General features: G+C 59.6%; 1 protein-coding gene across 2 annotated transcripts in view; it reads right to left on the bottom strand.

The window, feature by feature from the left end:
• The window catches only part of SLC12A3 (solute carrier family 12 member 3), a 37599-nt gene that overhangs the window by 9875 nt on the left and 9417 nt on the right, over positions 1 to 18307 (bottom strand). The window contains exons 9-23 of one of the 2 annotated variants that reach the window (XM_075536524.1): positions 17641 to 17725; positions 15814 to 15968; positions 15548 to 15655; positions 14821 to 14944; positions 12981 to 13082; positions 11366 to 11521; positions 10775 to 10874; positions 9584 to 9695; positions 9330 to 9470; positions 8278 to 8384; positions 6975 to 7057; positions 5753 to 5830; positions 5196 to 5297; positions 4103 to 4214; positions 733 to 819 (exon numbers count right to left, since the gene is read on the bottom strand). In XM_075536524.1, the coding sequence (XP_075392639.1) occupies positions 733 to 819; positions 4103 to 4214; positions 5196 to 5297; positions 5753 to 5830; positions 6975 to 7057; positions 8278 to 8384; positions 9330 to 9470; positions 9584 to 9695; positions 10775 to 10874; positions 11366 to 11521; positions 12981 to 13082; positions 14821 to 14944; positions 15548 to 15655; positions 15814 to 15968; positions 17641 to 17725 (1652 nt within the window). Of the gene's footprint in view, positions 1 to 732; positions 820 to 4102; positions 4215 to 5195; positions 5301 to 5752; positions 5831 to 6974; positions 7058 to 8277; positions 8385 to 9329; positions 9471 to 9583; positions 9696 to 10774; positions 10875 to 11365; positions 11522 to 12980; positions 13083 to 14820; positions 14945 to 15547; positions 15656 to 15813; positions 15969 to 17640; positions 17726 to 18307 lie in introns of both variants that reach the window. The other variant, XM_075536525.1, reaches the window with a different exon arrangement.

Here is an 18307-nt window from a genome sequence, read left to right as displayed (position 1 = left end):
TGGGCCAGGTGGTGGGACTTATAGACCGAAAACAAACAAACAAACAAGCTCAGCTGCCAGGAAGTGACGCAGGCGGCCACAGCAGAGTGGAGGCTGGCTTTTGTTTGTTTAGTTTTTAAGTAGATTGCCAGGCCTTTCATTGGAGGAGCTTCTGGGCAGCAGTAGCTGCCGAGCGTGCCTAGCACGGTGCCTAGATGAAACACTGGCGGGTGCTCTCCTGGCCGAGGCCAGCACGGCCCAGCCACCAGGGGGTCCTTGCACAACCCTAACGGGGCCCACGGAGCCCTGGGGACACAAGTCAGGCACTCAGCCGCTGGCTGAAAGGTTGGTGGTTCCAACCCATTCAGAGGTTCCGAAGGAGCGACACCTGGCCTTCTCTCCTGTCAGGGTGACAGCCCGGAATGCCGAAGGGACAGCTCTGCTCATCACCAGTGTCAGCCTGACGCACCCGCCGCCGCTGCCAACACCAAGAACGGATGTAGACAGTGTGAGCCGCAAGGCCGGGCGTGGTTCTGGCAAAGGCTGGCACCCTGGTAGGCACGGAGCAGGCAGGGCAGGGGCAGAAAACCCACATTTGAAACAAACAGTGGTCACACCATCCCTTCCTCTTTCTCTCCGTCGGGGCAAGGGTCAGAGAGAGAGAGAGAGAGAGAGAGAAGGGCGGGGGTGCAGAGTGGACAGTGAGGAGCCCAGCGGGCCCTTCTGCCTGGAAACCCTGACTCAGAGACTCACTGCTCGGCCCGAGGCTTCTGGTTGATGTCAGGAAGGACGTGGACCTCGTGGAATCCCAGCCGGAACTTGCTCAGCAGAGAGATGATCCTGGGAAGCACACGGGGATGCAGGCATTCACTCCATGAATATGTCCTGCGCACCCACGACAGACACGGGACCCTCAGCTCAACTCAACCCCCTGCCTGCCTGCGGGAGACAGACACAGGGCCCACCCTGCCTTTGAGTCAATGCTGACTCAGAGCAACGCTATACGACAGGGAGCACCTCCGGTCTGTGGGTTTCTGAGACTGCAACTCTTTCTGGGAGTAGAAAGCCTCCTTTTTCCCCTGTGGAGCAGCTGCTGGCTTCGAACTCAGGGCCTATGGTTAGCAGTCCAATAGGTAACCACTATGGCACCAGGGCTCCTTCCAGGTCTCGAGGATGGGACGAGACCACAAGGAACCCAAAGCAACCCTCTGCCCTCCAGAGTTTACATTCTGGCACCGGGGGACAAAAGACCAACCAATGCTGAGTGGGACAGAGAGGCCACCACCAGGCTGAGGAGGAAAAGCACCGCCCAGTATTTCCCAGGTGGCGTGTCTGGGGGTGCACTGGGACACGCAACCTGGGGAGAAAAGCCCGGTGAGCTACGCACTGTTTCGCTGTGATACACCTGGGCTGGCCAAGGGCTGGAGGCCACTGAATGGCAACTGGCATTTCCAAGCACCTGGCGGGCCCATCAGTACCACCAAGTCCCCGCCCTGCATCTCCCCCACCCCGTGTCAAGCCCACTCTAGCCCTGGCACCCTAAGAATGTCAGTGGAACTGTGCTCAGAGGGGTGTTTGGGGGCTGAGTTTGTGGAAATAGGGTGCTAGGCCTGTCTTTCTAGGTGCTTCTGGGAAGACCTCTGGCCTTGCCCTTCTAAGCCGACCGCATTAACCCTCGGTGCTCCACAGGGAGTGTAACACCCAGAGGAAAGCCATGACTTCATCTCTGGCTCCGTGGGGCCAGAGGACAGAGTAGAATCGCCTTGGGGGGCTCCAAGTCTGTATTTTTAAGGTCTAAGGGGTGGGTGAGCTTACAGAGGTCCAAGGAACCAAGAACTACTTAGGTGCCCACTTTAGGTCCAATGGGAACGGAAGCCATTCCCAATCAGGATTTGTTGCAATCAGGGAGGACCTCCCAGGGGAAGAGGCCATTCTGGCTGGACAGGGCTTGGCAGGGAAGACCTTGACAGACCAAGAGCTGGCAGTGGGTGGGATGTCCACATTGGAGTTACCTACGGAGCCTTCAAAACACTGCCCTTGGCCAGGGCAGGGCATGTGCGAGGCTGCCCTGCTGCTTCTGATGGTTAAGAACTGGCTTGTTGAGGGGCTGTGAGCAGCAGACATGGTGGGGAATGGGATCGGGCAAATCATAGTGGAGGCTGGCAGGGATGGAGTGGGCCCGGGGCCAGGGGGGAGGAAGGAGGAGACAAGCCTGAGAGGCCTTGTGAAGCTGGGCCCCAGATGGAGGCCCACAAGCAATCCCAGAGGACAGTGGTTGCTCACTAGCGAAGCTGCCGCTGTTGGGTGGACAGTGGCAGTGAAATACTGTCGGTGACACCAAGGGTGGGTCCTCTTGGAGGGCAGCATCGAGGTGGGCCGGCCCAGCCCTGGGTCACAAGAGAAGATGCCAGGTGGGCTGTCAAGAGACGCCTGAAAGGATCTCATTTACCCTGAGACACTCCAGCCTAGAGCAAGCTCACTGCACAGCCCAGATTCAGAGCCGGTGTGGGGTGACATGCAGGTGAGGCAACCTGCAGCGTGTCTGTGTGCCTAAGATCACACAGAGCGCCCTTGCTCCCCTCAGCACCAGCTTCGAATCCAGGCTGTGCAGCTGTTTTGCCCACAGCTATGGCACCGCTGGGGAGATGCTACCTGGGGAGATGCTACATCTCCTAGGGAGAGGCTCCGAAAAAGGGAGGAGTCTCTGTGTGAGATTAGCCTTGGTCAGACATGGGTCAGGGGTCATAGGGGTGGACTGGGCCTAGGACAAAGGATGTGTCTAGGATGGGAGCCTTGGACTCCCATCCTAGACACACACACACACACACACACACACACACACACACACACACACATGCCCTTCCCCCCGAGTTGGAATGGTTACCAAGGGCACCAGATTCTGTGCAGGATGGTGGCTATTTTTCTAATTCATTGAGTGGCTTAGGGAAATCACTTTATCTTTCCCAATCCGACCTGCAGGCACCCGCGACGGCTTCACCACCTCCCCCCGGAATTCCTCCCGGGTATAAACCTTGACCTAGCTGACTTTCCTCCCTTCTCTGACCCTTGTCCCCAAGTGCATCCTACGACACAACCTTTGACCTTGCCGGGGCTTGTTCTCAACCCCCTCCATCCTCACACCTGCGGGCTCGCTGTGCTACTATATCCAGCTCACAGTCTCGTGCAGCGAACCTTCCAACGGAAGCTGCACAGTGCACTTTACATAGAGAACACGAGGGTCCTGACAGAGGTGACAAAAAGGTCTTGCAAATAAGCCATTGTTGCTTCGTTCCACCTGCCAGTGTCCAAGCCGAGGCTCGCTCGCTAACTCTCCAACATTCGCTCACTCGCTCATAAAATGGGAGATGAACATGGGCCACCGAGCAGGAAGACCAGCCAACGCGACACAGACTTCAGCTTTGAAATTAGTCACCAAACAGAGTCAAAGGTGCGAGAACATGCCCACAGCTACCACGGATGCTGGGTGCTAGCTGCTAAGCCGCCCAGCTGCTAACTGATGAAGTGCGGGGTGGAGCTTACCCCAAGGCCCCCTGGGAAGTAAGGCCTGGTTAACTACTTTTGTCACACCGGCTGCTGACCCCTCTGGAGCAGGGGGTCCCTGAGAGCCGGAGCCGACCCCACAGCCTCTGGTTCCGGTTCTCTCAAGTGCGCTGCTATCAAATCGATGCTGATTCATAGGGACCCTGTGGGACAGGGGAGAACTGCCCCTGTGGGTGTCGGAGACCAACTCCTTTTGGGAACAGAAAGCCCCTCTTTCTCCTGGGGGCCGGCTGGAGGTTTCAAACTGCAGACCTTGCAGTCAGCAGCCTGACACATAACCACGATGCCACCAGGGCTCCTTTGAGGAGCTGGTTGGATTTAAAATCCAACACCCCTCCCATCCTGGTTGTGGCAGGACAGCTGCACCTGATGTCAGGATGGGAAGCTCAAACAGCATCCTCAAACAGGTGAGAAACCCATTCTGTCCAATGCCTCCCTCTGATGCTGGGCAAGAAAGGGGGGCGGGGACAGTCCTGCTGGGGCTGAGACTAGCCAGTGCTGGTCCTCCCCATGTGCACCTTCCCCTCTGGGTCCATCGCCCCAGGCTGCACTCCTCACTTACGCTTTGCGCTCCTGGTCCATTCTGTTGATCTGGCCGCCCACAAACACTCGGATCCTGCACTTGCCCCACCTCTTCTTGCGGCCGAGGAGGTAGGGGATGAGAAGGGTGAGGCCTGAAAGGAGGGTCCATGTGAGTCACCAGGGAGCACCTGCAGGGCCCTGGACCCTGACTCAGAACCTGGGTCTCCCCAGGTCAGCCGCGAGGGTACAATCTGAGCAGGCATCGTGCATGATGCTCAGGCTGGGCTCGGCTCTGCATGGCCTGTGCCAGGCCGGAGATAAACCTGCTTCCACATGCAGGTCTACCCACCCGGTCAGCGAGTCTCGTAACCAGTGACTGGTAGCCCTCGGCTCTCCCTGTCCTATCTCCGCACAGGCCAAGGACTAGTGACCTTGTGCTGTCAGGCAGGGCTGCCTGGGGTGCAGTCTTCCCAGAAGCAAACCGCTTCTCCTTTCTCCCAGTGAGCAGCTGCGAGGCTCCAACCCGTGATCTTGTGGTTTGCAGCCAATCACCAAGCACTGTGCACCGCGGGCTAGTCTTGGACAAGCAGCTTCGCTGCCCTGTGTCCCCAGTCCCTTATCTGTGGGGTATTCACGACAGCGACCCCTCCTGGGGGCCCGCACTGGGCTAGCACAGGCATGCACTTGGTGCCGGTTGGTATCAGCTGTCAGGATGGGGTCTGTCAGAGACGATGTCTCCTCTCTACGATGCCATCAAAGCTGCTGGCACTGGAAGCCTGCGATCCCTGCTTTAAGGGCAAGGGGACTGTGTGTGTTGCTTTATGGAGGGAATAGCCCCCTTCTTTGCTGGGCACCTGGCCCACCTTCCACTTTCACCCATGGGCCTAGGCGCCCTGAACTAGCCCACTCCAGAAGACCACAGCCCAAAGGCTCAACCTCCTGCCGTGCTCAGTTATCCCCCAGAATCCCCATTTTACAGCTGGACTACTAGAGGCCAGTGAGGAGGGGCCTAAGAAGAGTCCCCCAGGCTCCCTTTGGGCTCTGCTGTCCCACCCAAGAGGCCATGGAGAGAGCTGGGCAGTAAGGGCTGAGGGTCTGGAGGGAGAGAGGGCTGGCACCAAGGGGTCCCGGACCTCCATCATCGAAGAGCCAGTAGATGTCGATGGTCTTCTTGCCCTGCTCCGACTGGAAGATGGTGCTGGCCTGCTCTTCCCGCACCAGGGCCTGGGGGGGCACTTCAGGGAGGGAAGGGGAGAGGCACACATTCTCAGAGGGAGCTACGCTGTGAGGCACTGGGGTGGGTGCAGCTGCTGGAAGCCCAGGCTGTCACCCCTTCTGATGCAGTGGCCCAAGTCCCCTCTAGGTTGACTGGGCTCAGAAGCCTGGGGTGCACAGGATTCCTGGGGGGTGGGGTCCCAGCTTCCCCCGGGGCAGCCCACCTCTAGGGCATGCAGCCCCTGCAGTACCAGGGTCCTCCCTTCTAGGGGGACAGGACTAAGGGGTGAGGGTGTCATGTCACAGCAGTCCATCTCTGGGTGAGCCCCCCAGGCTGGTCAGTAGCCCTGCCATCTTAAATATGGGCTGACCCCCCCAAGGGCCACCCCGGAGCCTTGGGCGCACTGCGTCAGGGAAACCTGGCCCCTCAGTCCAGCTGCGGGTGTGCTGGGTGTGAGTGAGGCAGGCTACTGACTTGTGGCTGAGACTGAATGCCTGGCCCCGTTGGCTCTGGCTTCTTTGCTGTCCTCAGCCGGGTCGAACACGGGGTTAACTGCAAAAGAAAGGGACAGCCTTGGTCCATGGGGACCATTCTGGGGGCACAAGTCCTGACTCCTCGCCTGACCTCCCAGCAGCTCCCTCTGTCTACAGTCCTGTCAGGACCGGCCAGACCACCCTCTCACCCCCACCAGGCCCAGGACCAAGGCCAGGTGTCCCTCAGGCTGACTTCTCCACACGGGCAAAAGCGCTTCCATGGAGAGGCCTGTCCTGACCACGTGCCCTGTGTTGGCTTCCTCAGCATGCTGACTCGTGTTCCCCCTGAACTGTCTGCCTGCACACCCCCCGCCCAGGAATATGGCTCTTCAAGGGACCTGCTGTGTTCCTAGCACCTCAGGCAGCTAGCGCATTCCTGTTCTGTGAATGTCTGTCGCAGAGATACCTACTGTCTGGCTGCTCTGTGCTGGGCATGTTCTCGGCCCGGGCATCCCTGGAGTTGCCAGCAGAACCAGGAGCTAGCCCAGATTGCCCGCTTGGATTTGTGACTTTTGGGTTGTTCACCACTATAATCATCTGGAATGTGGTGTCTGCCTATTCATACATGGCTTTTCACCCGCTCATAAGCCCACTCACCCTCCGTGCCCCAAAGGTGGACCTCCAAGGCTGTGGGGTCAGGTTTTACAGTCTTTGTGTGCGACTCCAACTCCGCATCTGGGGCCCTTCCCTCCCAGGCCCCTCCCACTTGCTCTCTATCCCTGCTGCTCAGGGATAGGAGTCCCCACCCTGGTCCTGCCTCTGCTCCTTTCGGGCCTCTGTTGCCCCACTTGGAAACCTGGTGGCCTCAAAGGGCCCCTTGAGGAAGGTGACCAGATGTCCCACTTTGGGCGGGACAGTCCTGATTTTTAACAATTTTTCCCACATCCCGCGGTGTTTTTAAAAAGTCCCGATTTTTGGAAAGAATGCATGACAAGCTAGGGTATACAGTTTTTGGCTGCCATGTGGCTATTTCGCCAGGATATGAGTTTTACCAATGGTGCCCCGCTGGTGTCCCGCTTTACCAATGTGAAAATCTGGTCACCTCACCTTGAGGCATCTGCAGCCTGCTGTCATGTACACGCTTTTTCCCCTTTCACCACTGTGGGTGAAAAACAAAAGCTAGAACTTTCCACCTGTTGCTGGGGGTGGTGGGTGCTACTCACTGTGAGCCTGCATCACCTCGGAGATGTTGAGACCCTCTCGCATCCGCAGGACACACACGCCATAGTTGAAGTCAAAAGCATCGCTGGAGACAGGAGGTGGAGGGAGGTCAGGCCCCTCTTAGCCTGGCCCCATACAGAGCAGGGGGCCCAAGTCTCAGGGCCAGTAGTGTCCAGGGGTAAAGCCTTCCTTGCTCCAGGCCTCAGTTTCCCACCGGATGACAAGTCCTTGCTCTTACCTGACGGTCTGTGCTCCCCCCCCCCTCTGGACACATGTGGAGAACCCTCCCCCACGAGCCTTGCCATGGGAACACTGATCCCCACATCACAGATGCTGTAGAAACTGGCGCATGATCACACACCCAAGCTGGATGCTTGAGCTAGAATGCAGACCTCTGGAGGGACTCCCACAGCTCTCGCTGGGAACCGAGAAGAGCTGAGAGGCCACAGAAATGGCTTGCTGGAGGATGTCACAACTGGGGTCTCTCTGGAAGTTTCCTGCCCCAAAGTGTGCTCACCGCCTGGGCCGAGCATCCGGGGTTTGTGCCCTTGGGCCCAGCAGCAGCCTCCTGGGATGACACCTCGCTGGACGGAAAACACTCAGCTCCCAGCACTCTGGGACATGGAGAGCAGGCGTTCTGCCGCCTCCTGCTGCGATGGTAGGTGAGGCGGCTAAGCTGTGCTGCTCAGTCTCAGGGGCTGGCCCAGCTCCCCAGCATGCAGCCTCCTAGTCTGAAGCTGCTCCCGCCCACCAACCCTCTGCCTCTGCACACACCAAGGTCAGCACACGCGGGGCTTAGACAGAACTGGGGGAGAGTGGGTTCCGAGTACCCCGGGGGTTCCGTCCCCAACCCCATTCCCTGAGCTTGTTGCCTCCCTGGGTGGCTAGCTGCTACTCCTTTGCTCAGTGACACCACCTCCGAGCTCACGGGCTGGCCGCCTATGAGCCTACACGGGCACATCTGCCACGTCCCGGAGGGAGTGGAAGGGCTGGCAGCGCTGGGACACTTTTCTGCATGGCCACACTGACTCTGAGTGGTCACACCAACTGCAGCAGCAGCAGCACCTGGCTGCTGCACTCTCCGTAACCTGCTAGGTCCCTGCCAACCATGGTGCCTGTGGCCCCTGGGGGGTAGGGGTAGGGGTGGGGGTGGGTGGAGCTGCAGCCTTTCTCTTCTTCCCTCTTTCAGCCAGTGGACTCTCAGCTGCCCACAGCACCCATTTTTCCCCTTCCCCCAGGGCCCCAGAAACCTGGAGACCCAAAGCTACCAACTCCAGGTGTTGCCATCCCGAACGCCCCACTCACTGCAGGATGCCGATATAGTCCTCCACGGTCGCCGGGTGAGCAGACTGCCAGTTCTTCTTGAAGCCAAGCACCAAGATGTTGGGCTTCATTCTCCCAAGACCTGTGGCCTGCGGGCAGGCGGCGGGGGGTGGGGTGGGGGTCAAAGGGGGTGGTGGTGAGGCAGGGACTCAGGCCCCAAGGGGACACTGATTGGAGACTGGTGGGGGCCCCTCAGCCCTGGCCAGACTTGCCTCCTCTCAGTGAGGGCTCAAAAATACACACTCATTCTAAAGCTCAGCTGCAGCCGCTCAGACCCATGTGGCCCTGCCAGCCCCAGGGCCACAGGTGGCCTGGCCCCACAGCCCTGGCTATCCTAGCTCCTACCTACTTCACCCAACAAATCAGAGGCGTGAGGCTGGGGATTATGCCCTGAGTCATCCGATCCATACTTCCTTTCCCTAATTTTGAGAAGCAGTTCAAGCCTGACATCCACCACTCAAAATTAGCCGACGTCCACCACTCGGAATTAGCCACTGGTGTTACCTCAAGCACCAACTTTCCCAGAAAACAGAATTACACGTAGGACCTTCTCGATCTCGATACTAGGACCTTCTCGATCTCGATACGAGCTCTTTGGGCACAACCACATGGTGTTCACATATGTAAGCCTTGATCAGACTGCACCCTCACTGTAAGTGCTGGCTGTTTTAACAAGGTCAGACAGCTGCTCCGCCTCCCCAGGTGCTGACACATGGAGCAAGTGCCTGAGTCAACACATCTGGAGGAGCAGGAAGTGGGGAGGGGCGCGGGCTGAGCCACCAATAAAAGGTGCATTTGAAAGACCACGACTCTTAGCTGACAGTATGTGTCAGAGCAGACCTGCACCCTGTGAACTTCCAACGACGACTGATTTTATATATAGAGAGAGACTGGCAGGCCTTTCTTCCCAGGGGCTTCAGGACAACCTCCACCCCCCCCCCCACCAGTCAGCAGCAGCATGTGTTAACCTGTGCACCCCCCTCTCCCCAGGCTCCTGCGGTGCAGCAGAGGGTGCTCCCCGGCAGTCACAGCACCTGCATGAGAATCTGCACCCCACTGCGCAGGTCCTCGGCAATGACGTCCGAGTAGAAGGCCTTGATCTTCCTCTTGTTCAGCCACTTGGTGTGTCCGTTTGCGATGAGCCGGAGTTCCGGCAGCCTCTGCTTTCGGGGTCCCTGTGGGCGAGGTGTAGGGGCGCCTCAGCTTCCAGCAGGAGAACCAGCGCCTAAGAGCAGCCAGGCTCAGGGTACTGTGGCTGCCGGAGTGGGGGGATGGGGGCGGTACTCACAACGAGCACGTGACCACATATCATCAGGCTGAGGTTCCGGGTAAAGGTGCCCACAAAGTCCACCAGCGCTGGACGGAAGTTGGGGGGCCCAGTGAGCACCAGGCACTGGGGGCTGCCGAGGGGAGAGAAAGCAGAGGGCACCAGGGCCTGGGTGTGAACGCAGGCCCCGGGGGTGTACCCTCCCCGGACCTGCCAACCTCCAGTGCTCTCAGCCTGGTCTCCCAGCTGTGACCCCAGGTAACATACCGGCCCTTCCAGCCAGACCTGCATTGTCCTTCCTGCCCAGCCCCAGCGCCCACCCCTCAGGGACAGACCACCCTCCCCGCTTAGCCTGGCAGCGACAGGCCCTGGTCCACAAATGCCTTGGTGGCTCGGCGTAGGGGCCACACCGGCCTATTCAGCTAGGCTGACTGTGAAGGGGCAGCAACTCCAGGCATCTGGCACTGGGACCACATCCCCGCAGCACCTGGTTCAGGACAAGTGCGGTGCTAACAGGAGGCAGCTGCTGCCAAGGTCACCACGCCCATCAGCTACCCGCTGGGGGTCGGCACAGACCTGTGCCCCGGGGACTGTCCTCGAATCTAATTTCTCAGTCAGCAGCTAAGCGCACTATTCACCATTCACCGGCACCACCTGGAACCTCGCTGTGGCTCTAAAAACTCTCGCTCCCCTCGAGGCACGCCCACTCATGGCCCCGCCTACGGGGCTGGGTGGAACTGCCCCCCCAGCGCCGCCATGCGTTTCCCAGACGGCGCGTCTTTGGATTAGAAAGCCACGTCTGTCTCCCTCGGAGCTGGCGGACGGTGATTTAAACCGCTGAACTTGAGGTTGGCAGTCCAGGGCACTGCTCCACCGGGGCTCCTTCTAAATTAGGTTGGCTGCTATTAACGTGGGCGTGATTTGGGGGACACGGGCGTGGGCGCACAGACCACCTTGTTCACGTCCGCCGCGCCCGCGCAGCCTGGCAGCCTCATGGCCCACAGGCATCCCACCACCAGGTCGCCCTGGCCTCCCTCACTCTGGGCCTCAGTAAACTGCAGCACAGAGCGGTCCCTCAACTAGCTTGGTCCCCACTGGGGAGTGCCCACGCACATCCCCCAACGCCGGCTGCTCCGGTGCTTCTGGCTCCCATGTGCTCTGAGTGGGAGCTGCCTGTCTGTCATGGGTGTGGCGGTCCAGACGGCGGCTCACCGGTAGTTCTTGATGTGGTCCTCCACCTCGTTGAGGCCCACCGAGTGGCTCAGGGCCAGGTTGTAGGAGCCGGCCTGCACGGAGGAGCCCCAGTTCACCTCTAGGGGCCAGGCACGCAGGAGTGGCAGAGAAAGCACCCATGAGAGGGGGGAGGGGCCGCAGGGCCTCCTTTGGGTGCTGAGAACCCCCAGTGCTGGAGGCCCACTTCCCAACCACGTGGGCTTGGGTGCCCACGGCCCACACAATTGCACGCTTGCTTACACACCAAAACATGCCCCACCCCGCCACAGCCTCAGAGGCCAGACAGAGGAGTTGTCCATCCTGCCCAGCTGGCTCCCACCAGGGGACCCTGCCCACGGCACCAAGCTCTGCCCGCATGGCCTTCCAACATCACGCCCTCCCCCACATACACATCCCTCCTCGGGCCCAGTGTGCCCAGCCAGGGAGGCTGCCCAGACCCTCAGAGCAACAGGGCCATAAGGTAAGGAAGGCCAGGGGGCAGGGGTGGGCTCAGAAGAGCTGGTTCTTGGGTGAGGAGTCTGGTGGCTGGGGTGCCCCCCAGAGGGCAGGGAGGCGAGCTGGGGGGCACACCTGGCTTCTTGTAGAGCACATAGAGGAGGAGGAAGAGGACCACGGCGATGGCGATGAGAGCTGCCCACCACGTCAGCAGGAACATGATGACCACGGAGACCACCGCCCCGAACAGTGCTGCCCACTTGCTGTAGAACCGGAAGGAGGGTCTCCAGCCTGGCGGGGCGGGGTGGGGGCACTCAGCCTTGGGAGCCTGCTCCTGGGCCAGAGGGGCAGCGAGAGGCCCAGCCCATGGTACATACCCACCAGCCATCGACGCTAAAGGGCACGCTGGCACTGGGCCTGGAAGGCTAGGGAGTTCCACCTGGCCCTGGACTGGCCCTGGCCATCCCGGGCCACACAACACACCATGTCAATGCCACCACTGCTTCCCGCGGGCCAGGGGAAGGGTCAGGGGCTGAGGACCAGCAGGCCCAGAAGCTGGGCTGGCTTTGCCACCATTAGCGAGAACTGCCCCGTCACAGGCCAGGGCCATCAGGCTTGGCATGCCTGGGCTGTGTACAGCAGCACAGGGGCTGCCCGCAGCGATTTGGGGCTGATTTTTTGAAAAGGACTTTTCCTAAGTCCTAAAGACAGGTCACTTCCATCTGCCAGAAAACTGTCCCTAGCGAGCACGTCACTCTGGGCGACGATGCGGACAGCGTCCCCTAGCGTGGAGCAGTGTGCAGCCTGCAGCACTCATTGCAATCAGGCTCCCTGCTCTCTCGGAACCTCAGCCGTCTCCAGACGCTATTGGTGCACCTAGATATGACCCTGAACGCTTGATAAGGGATGCTGTTATCAGGGGTCAACAGACAATTTTGACTCAGTCACGCTGGGTGACAAAGCAGGGCAGTCCCAGAGGGTTGGCTAGGCTGTGGCACGGTAGGTTAGTATGCATTGGGCAGTAGCTGAAAGGTCAGCAGTTTGAAGCCACCAGCCGCTCCTCAGGCGAAAGGCGAGGTTCTCTACTAGACTTGGGAACTCAGAGGGGCTGTTTTACTCTTCCTACCGGGTCCCCATGAGCCAGAATGGATGAGATGGCTCTACACTCAGTCTCTGCCATCAAGTCAATTCCGGCTCCCAGTGACCCAGTAGGACAGGGTAGAACTGCCCCTGTGGGCTTCTGGGACTGTCACTCTTTATGGGAGTAGAGTCTCGTCACTCTCCTGATGAGAGGCTGGTGGTTGCATACTGAGCCCAGACCAGACGTCGGCGGGTTGTTTTTGTTGTTGTTCTATAACCCTCACGGGAGCAGGTCTGCCGTGGAGCTGCTGGTGGCTCTGACCTGCCAACCTGTGGTCAGCAAGCAAGACACTTAAGTCGTGCACCACGCCGGCCCCTTTGATGAGGACTGAAACGCACTGCCATCGAGTCAGTGATGGCTCAGGGCGACCGTCTGTCTGACTGCTGGTTTTGAACTGCTGACCTTGCAGATCAGAGCCCAGCATGTAGCTACGACATCATCAGAGTTCCATAGGGAATCACTATGATTGTTATACGATGTTCCCGTCATTGTTTTCTGCTTAAGGCGAGGCCCTGGTCTGTCCACCTCCCCCAAGCCTCCCATTACCAGCCCCCACGGATGGCCCTGGTGCATGGCATCCTCCCAGGGAGAAGGGAGGGGTCTGCTTACCGGGCGAGTTTGTGATGGAGGCATGGAAGCAGCTGAAATTGATGAGGGCGTAGGAGCACAGGAAGAAGTTGGAAATGATGGGGGCGATGGTGTTGAGCTCAGCTTCAGGGACCCAGAGAGAGAGAGAGGAGGTCCATGGGGAAGGGCAGTGAGGAGCTGTCTAGCCCGCTACCCCAGACGGTGGACCCTACCTACAGAGACCACTGAGGCTCCATGAGGCACAGCCTTCTTATCAGTGAAATGGGAGGGGGGAGGGGAGACTCGGCAGGCTGTGGGATGACCCAGGTGGCTGTCACATCTCCCCACCATAATGACAGTAAGAAATCCCTGTTACAGTGTCCATCCCAGGACACATCCTCTTTCCCCTGAGAACCCAGCACAAGGCCACCACAGTGGTAACCCTGCAAGAATTGGCCCATGTCCCGCCCTGCCTCACTGCCCCCTATACCCCAGACCCATCCCCTATCGTGTGAGAATTCTTGTCTCTGGTCCTGCTGCTGGGGGCCTCTTAGACATATGGGGCCCTCTGTAGTGAGTTTGCTGCAGTCTCCTCAGAGCCCGCAGATAAAAGGGGGTCACATCTGAGTCTGGGGGAGGAAGTGGGCTCAGGGGATGGGGAGGAGAAAAAGGGTCCAGGGTACCCCAGTTCCACTAGACTGCCCCCTCTCCTGGGGACCCTGCTGCTCCCACAACCGACTTGGTTCAAATCCAGGAGCGGCCAGTCTGGACAAACTCACTTGAGTTAAAAATGCCCGGATGCTGGCATGAGTGACTTGGTACTATGAAGGCAGCTAAAAGTTAGAATTTGGGGTGCGAGGAACTGCCTCCCAGCCCAGAGAAGGCCACCACCAGACTCCCTCCCGCCCTGCCACCTCCTACAGAGAGAGTGCCAGGCCCCTTCCCTGCTTCACGGGGCTGGCCACCTCCCGCTTTCTCCCTCTGACTCTCTGGCTCTCTCTGTGAGGTCTCTCACCTCCCGCTTTCACCCTCTGACTCTCTGGCTCTCTCTGTGAGGTCTCTCACGGCTAGCAATCAGGAAACAGCAGAGTGCTTAGACAAGAGAGCGTGTATGTGCACAAAGAATGTGAGTGTGTGAGCGAGTCTGTCCGGGCACGTGCACACCAGGGTGTGTGCAGTGCATGTGTGGATAAAGATGTGTGTATGCATTTGTGTGGGCACACGTGTGTGGATTCACATGTGTGTCGTGCATGTGTGGCTCTGGGAGGGTGGGTGTTTGCAGGTGCCGTGTAAGCATTGGCATGGTTGCATGTGTGTAATGTATAGGTAGATGCAGGTGTGTGCGTGTGTGCTCATGTGCAGGCAAGTGTGAGAACCTGGCTCAGTGTGTGGGTGTGTTCATGTGTGCACGGCACGTGTGTGCCTCTGACTGTGTGCGTGTGTGCCTTGCTGCCGCCTGTGGGACGCCCGCATCGCACTGTCACCCCACCTTACAGATGCGCAGACAGGCCACACCGCGGGCGTATGGCAAGGCCAGGGCAGAATGGTCTCATCACCCCCCAGGCCTGTGACTCTCTCTGGGCCCTGGAAGCTGCGCTCGGCTAGTCCACGAGGACCCTGACCCCACCTCTCAGGGAGCCACCTGTCAGCTCCGTGCCACGGCCCTCCTGGGGACTGATTCAGTCCTAGGGCTGCCCAGTGGCCAGGACGTGGACATACAGAACCTGCTACCAAACCAAGGGCCCACCTGCCTGGCCCGGTTTGGGAGGCAGCTGTCTGGAGGCTGGTGGAAGGACCCAGCCCCACCCCCACTCATCTCGTGGCCCCTCAGAAGTACCCACCTGGGTCTGCTCACGGCCCAGTCCCATCCCCAGCCCTTTACCGATGATGATGAAGGCCACAGCAATGGCGTAGGCCAGCAGGTAGCTGCGCACCGGCTCCCTGTTCTTGCCGTAGCCTTTGCCGAAGAAGTCGATCAGGGGGTACAGCTGGTCTTCACACAGGCACTGCGGGCACAGGCCACCCGCTCATGCCTGGGTAGCACCTGTCACCTCCCCAGAGCCCTTCCTCCACTTGGGTCACAGTTCGTGTTTCTGGTAGACGGGATGACATCCCCACTCTCCTCACCCCCCTGGGCCCGGGAACACAGCGCTGGCAGTGGGAGAGGCTGAAACATGGGGGTGTGGTTTCAGACTCCGAGGCTGCACAGGAAGGCAGGGGGGTGCCCCCCACATTTGTTGTCCTTGCCCTACTCCCTGTGCCAGGACACCTCAATCATGTGATTCCCTTGCACCCACTTTCAGCCCTTTGGGAGGAGCCCTGGTGGAGTGGTGGTTATGCCTTGGGCTGCTAACCGCAGGGTTAGTGGTTCAAAACCACCAGCCGCTCCCCAGGAGAAAGGAAGGTTTTGACTCCCGTGAAGAGTTACATTTTTGGAAACCCACAGGGACATCTCTACAGCTGATCTATAGGATCACTGTGAGTTGGAAATGACTCGATAGTGATATTTTTTGGTTTGTTTTTCCTCTTAGTTTCAAGCCATCACACAGGGACCTTCCACCTGGGCCTCCCAGCCCACCCCTCCTGCCCCTGACCATCCGTAGCCTCACCTGGAAGACTTTAGCGGCTGAGACGAGACAGGCCAGGGCGGAGGACAGGGTGGCCCCAAAGATGCCAGCGGTGATCAGGGGTGCAAAGCCTGACACCATGCTCATGGTCTGCGGGATTCGGGGTTCAGGGCTGCATGATGTGGGGTGGGCCCCATGTCCCCACCACAGGTAGAGACAGCAGGGGCCTGGGACCCCAACACCAGCCGCAGCCCCTCCCCCAGCACCCTCATGGTGGGAATACCCCCCATGGGCCCTGGCCAGGGTACCTGGTAATAGTTGATGAGCCCGAAGCGGCAGCTGTGTTGCTGGGCACACTCGGTGAAGTTCCAGCCGTAACCGCAGGCCAGCCCTTCGCAGGCACCCGCGCCGGGGGTCACCGTGTCATTCAGGCCCCCAGAAGCATCTCTGACCATGCAGGAACCTGGGAGGAGGAGGAGGAGGAGGAGGAAGAGGAGGAGGAGACCAGTGTGGGAGGCCCCCTTCCCCTCCCCTCAGCTTTCTTACCCCCACCCCTACCCTGCACTGTTGCCATCTCTTCTCAGGGCAAGATGCTGGGGGGATAGGGGTAGGGGTGTAGGTGCGGGCATCTTTGTCGTTGCTCCGTGCTTGCAAGTGAGTACAGACTCTCCCTGATGCCACCCACAACAGAAGGACAGACTGCCTGACCGTGCCCGCCACCCTCACACTTGCTCTGTGGGAGCCCCCTGCTGCAGGCGCTGTAGTCCAGCTTGTCCAGGGCCGGCCTCTTTATCGCTGGTCCTCCGCTTCACCAAGCGTGAGGACCTTCTCCTGGCACTGGGCTCTCCTAAGAACATGTCCAAAGTCGGCAAGACCACGCCTCCCATCCTTGCCTCTGAGGAGCACTCTGCGGTATCTGCTCATTGTCTTGGACAGCACCGGAATTCAAATGCATCGATCCTTCTCCCATCTCCCCTTTTCACCTGCAGAGGAGCTAGCGGCAGCCAACAGCCCTGCATGCGCCCAATCTTGTCCCAGGCCTGGGAGGCGACTGCAGACACCATGGCTTGGCCCAAGGCCACCTCGGTCCTCTCAGAAACACCCCTGCCTTTCAGCACGTCAGAGAGGTCTTGTGCAGCAGATCTACCCATCATCTCAGAACCCACGAGGTCCTCGTTATCCCACGAAACTCTTCGGAGGTCAGAGAAGGGTAGCGACCCTCTGTTTTTGTTAAGTCGCTGTCCAGCGGGTTCTAACCCATGATGCCCCTGTGTGTTTGCCAGCGGACCTCCAGAGGTGTTTGCGGCCCCCAGGCCTCTCTTCTGAGGTGCCTCTGGATGGATTTGAACTTGCCACGGGTAGCCAGGTGCTTGACCATTGTCGCAGGTGGGAGCCCTGACAGTGTGCCAGGTAGGGTCTAGGCCTTTCCAAGATCCCAGAGGCCGGCATTATGCTCCCTGGGTGAAGCCTTTGGAGGAGGGCCAGTGACATCAGGGCTTCATGACACAGCCCTGGCTGACTGTCACGGGGGGGGGGGTAGTCCCCTTGGCTGTGGGGGATGAGTGTGCCTCCCAAGCATACTTGGGAGGGTCTTGGAGAGGTGCAGATATAGGCAGCAGGGGCAGGGGCCCCACCCGGGCAGGGGCCCCACCTGGCCCACCACTTAGCGGCTGTGTGGCTTTGGGCAGGCGACTTAGCCTCTCTAATCTCTCGTTCCTCCTCTGTAAAATGGGGGCACCACAATGCCTGGATTAAGTCGGAGAAGGTGCTCACTAAATAAGGCCGGTGCTATTGGTGGCATCGGCATCATTCCTGGAGTCAGGGTGGGACTTGCTGTGGACGAGCTTCACACCCATGGGTCAAGAGTCCCAAGGCTGGGACGTACCAGAGGGATATATCCGACCCAACACCCTGAAGTCTCCCACGAAGGTGCTCTGGTCCAACAAGATGACCCCAGGCCAGGGTCCTAGACTGGACTTTCTGGGGCACACCGTGTGCTACAGCCCAGCCCCCTGTCAGACAAGCCAAGCTCCACTTTGTGGCACCCTCCCTCCCATGCCCCCCAGGCCTGCAGTGGCATGGCCCCTCCCATGGGCCCCGGGCCCTTCTCCCTCCCTCCATGGCCCGTCACTTACCAATGGTGGCGGAGATGGCCAGGTAGGAGACGGTGGTCCAGAAAATGGCCATGAGCGTTCCCTTTGGGATGGCTACCTCGGGGTCCTGGGGAAGAGAGGGCGTCAGACAGCCTCGGGGGCTCCTTCCTGTCCCTGCCCCTCTTGCCTGAGTGACCCTGACCTTGGCCTCTCAACACCCACTAGTCACTGAACAGGCTGGCAGGAAGAGAGCACAGGACCCTAGGGGCAGGAGGCAGGGAGAGAAGACCCATTGGGCCACACCCAATTCCCCCCCACCCCCAGAGCCCTGGCTGCCCCTGTGTCAGGGTCCTGAGGGGGAGGGAGAGCGTAGCAGGGCTGAGTCAGCAGCCTTTGGACAATTCCAGATGGCCCCTGGGCCTCCCCTCCCCCTGCCTTGTTTCCTGGTGCCTTGATCACTGGTCTGTAAAATGGGGTGATGGGGATGATGGCCAGGTGAATGGGTCCACATAAGCTCCCCTGCCAGGGCCAGGTTCATGCCTGCCCTAGCACACACAGCTCTGACCCGCCTGCTCTGCTCCCAGACGGGGCCCAGAAGACTGTGCTGCCCTCACAGCAACGTGGGCTGCCAGGTGGCCAGAGCAGCTTGCTTGGTTGCTAACTAAAGGTTGGCGGTTCAAACCCCAGCCCATCCCACAGCTCTGGGGGA

This window comes from Tenrec ecaudatus, chromosome 18, assembly GCF_050624435.1.
Source record: "Tenrec ecaudatus isolate mTenEca1 chromosome 18, mTenEca1.hap1, whole genome shotgun sequence".
NCBI lineage: Eukaryota > Metazoa > Chordata > Mammalia > Afrosoricida > Tenrecidae > Tenrec > Tenrec ecaudatus.
Note: the sequence above shows the minus strand (reverse complement) of the source record. Positions and strands in the feature narration are given on the sequence as shown.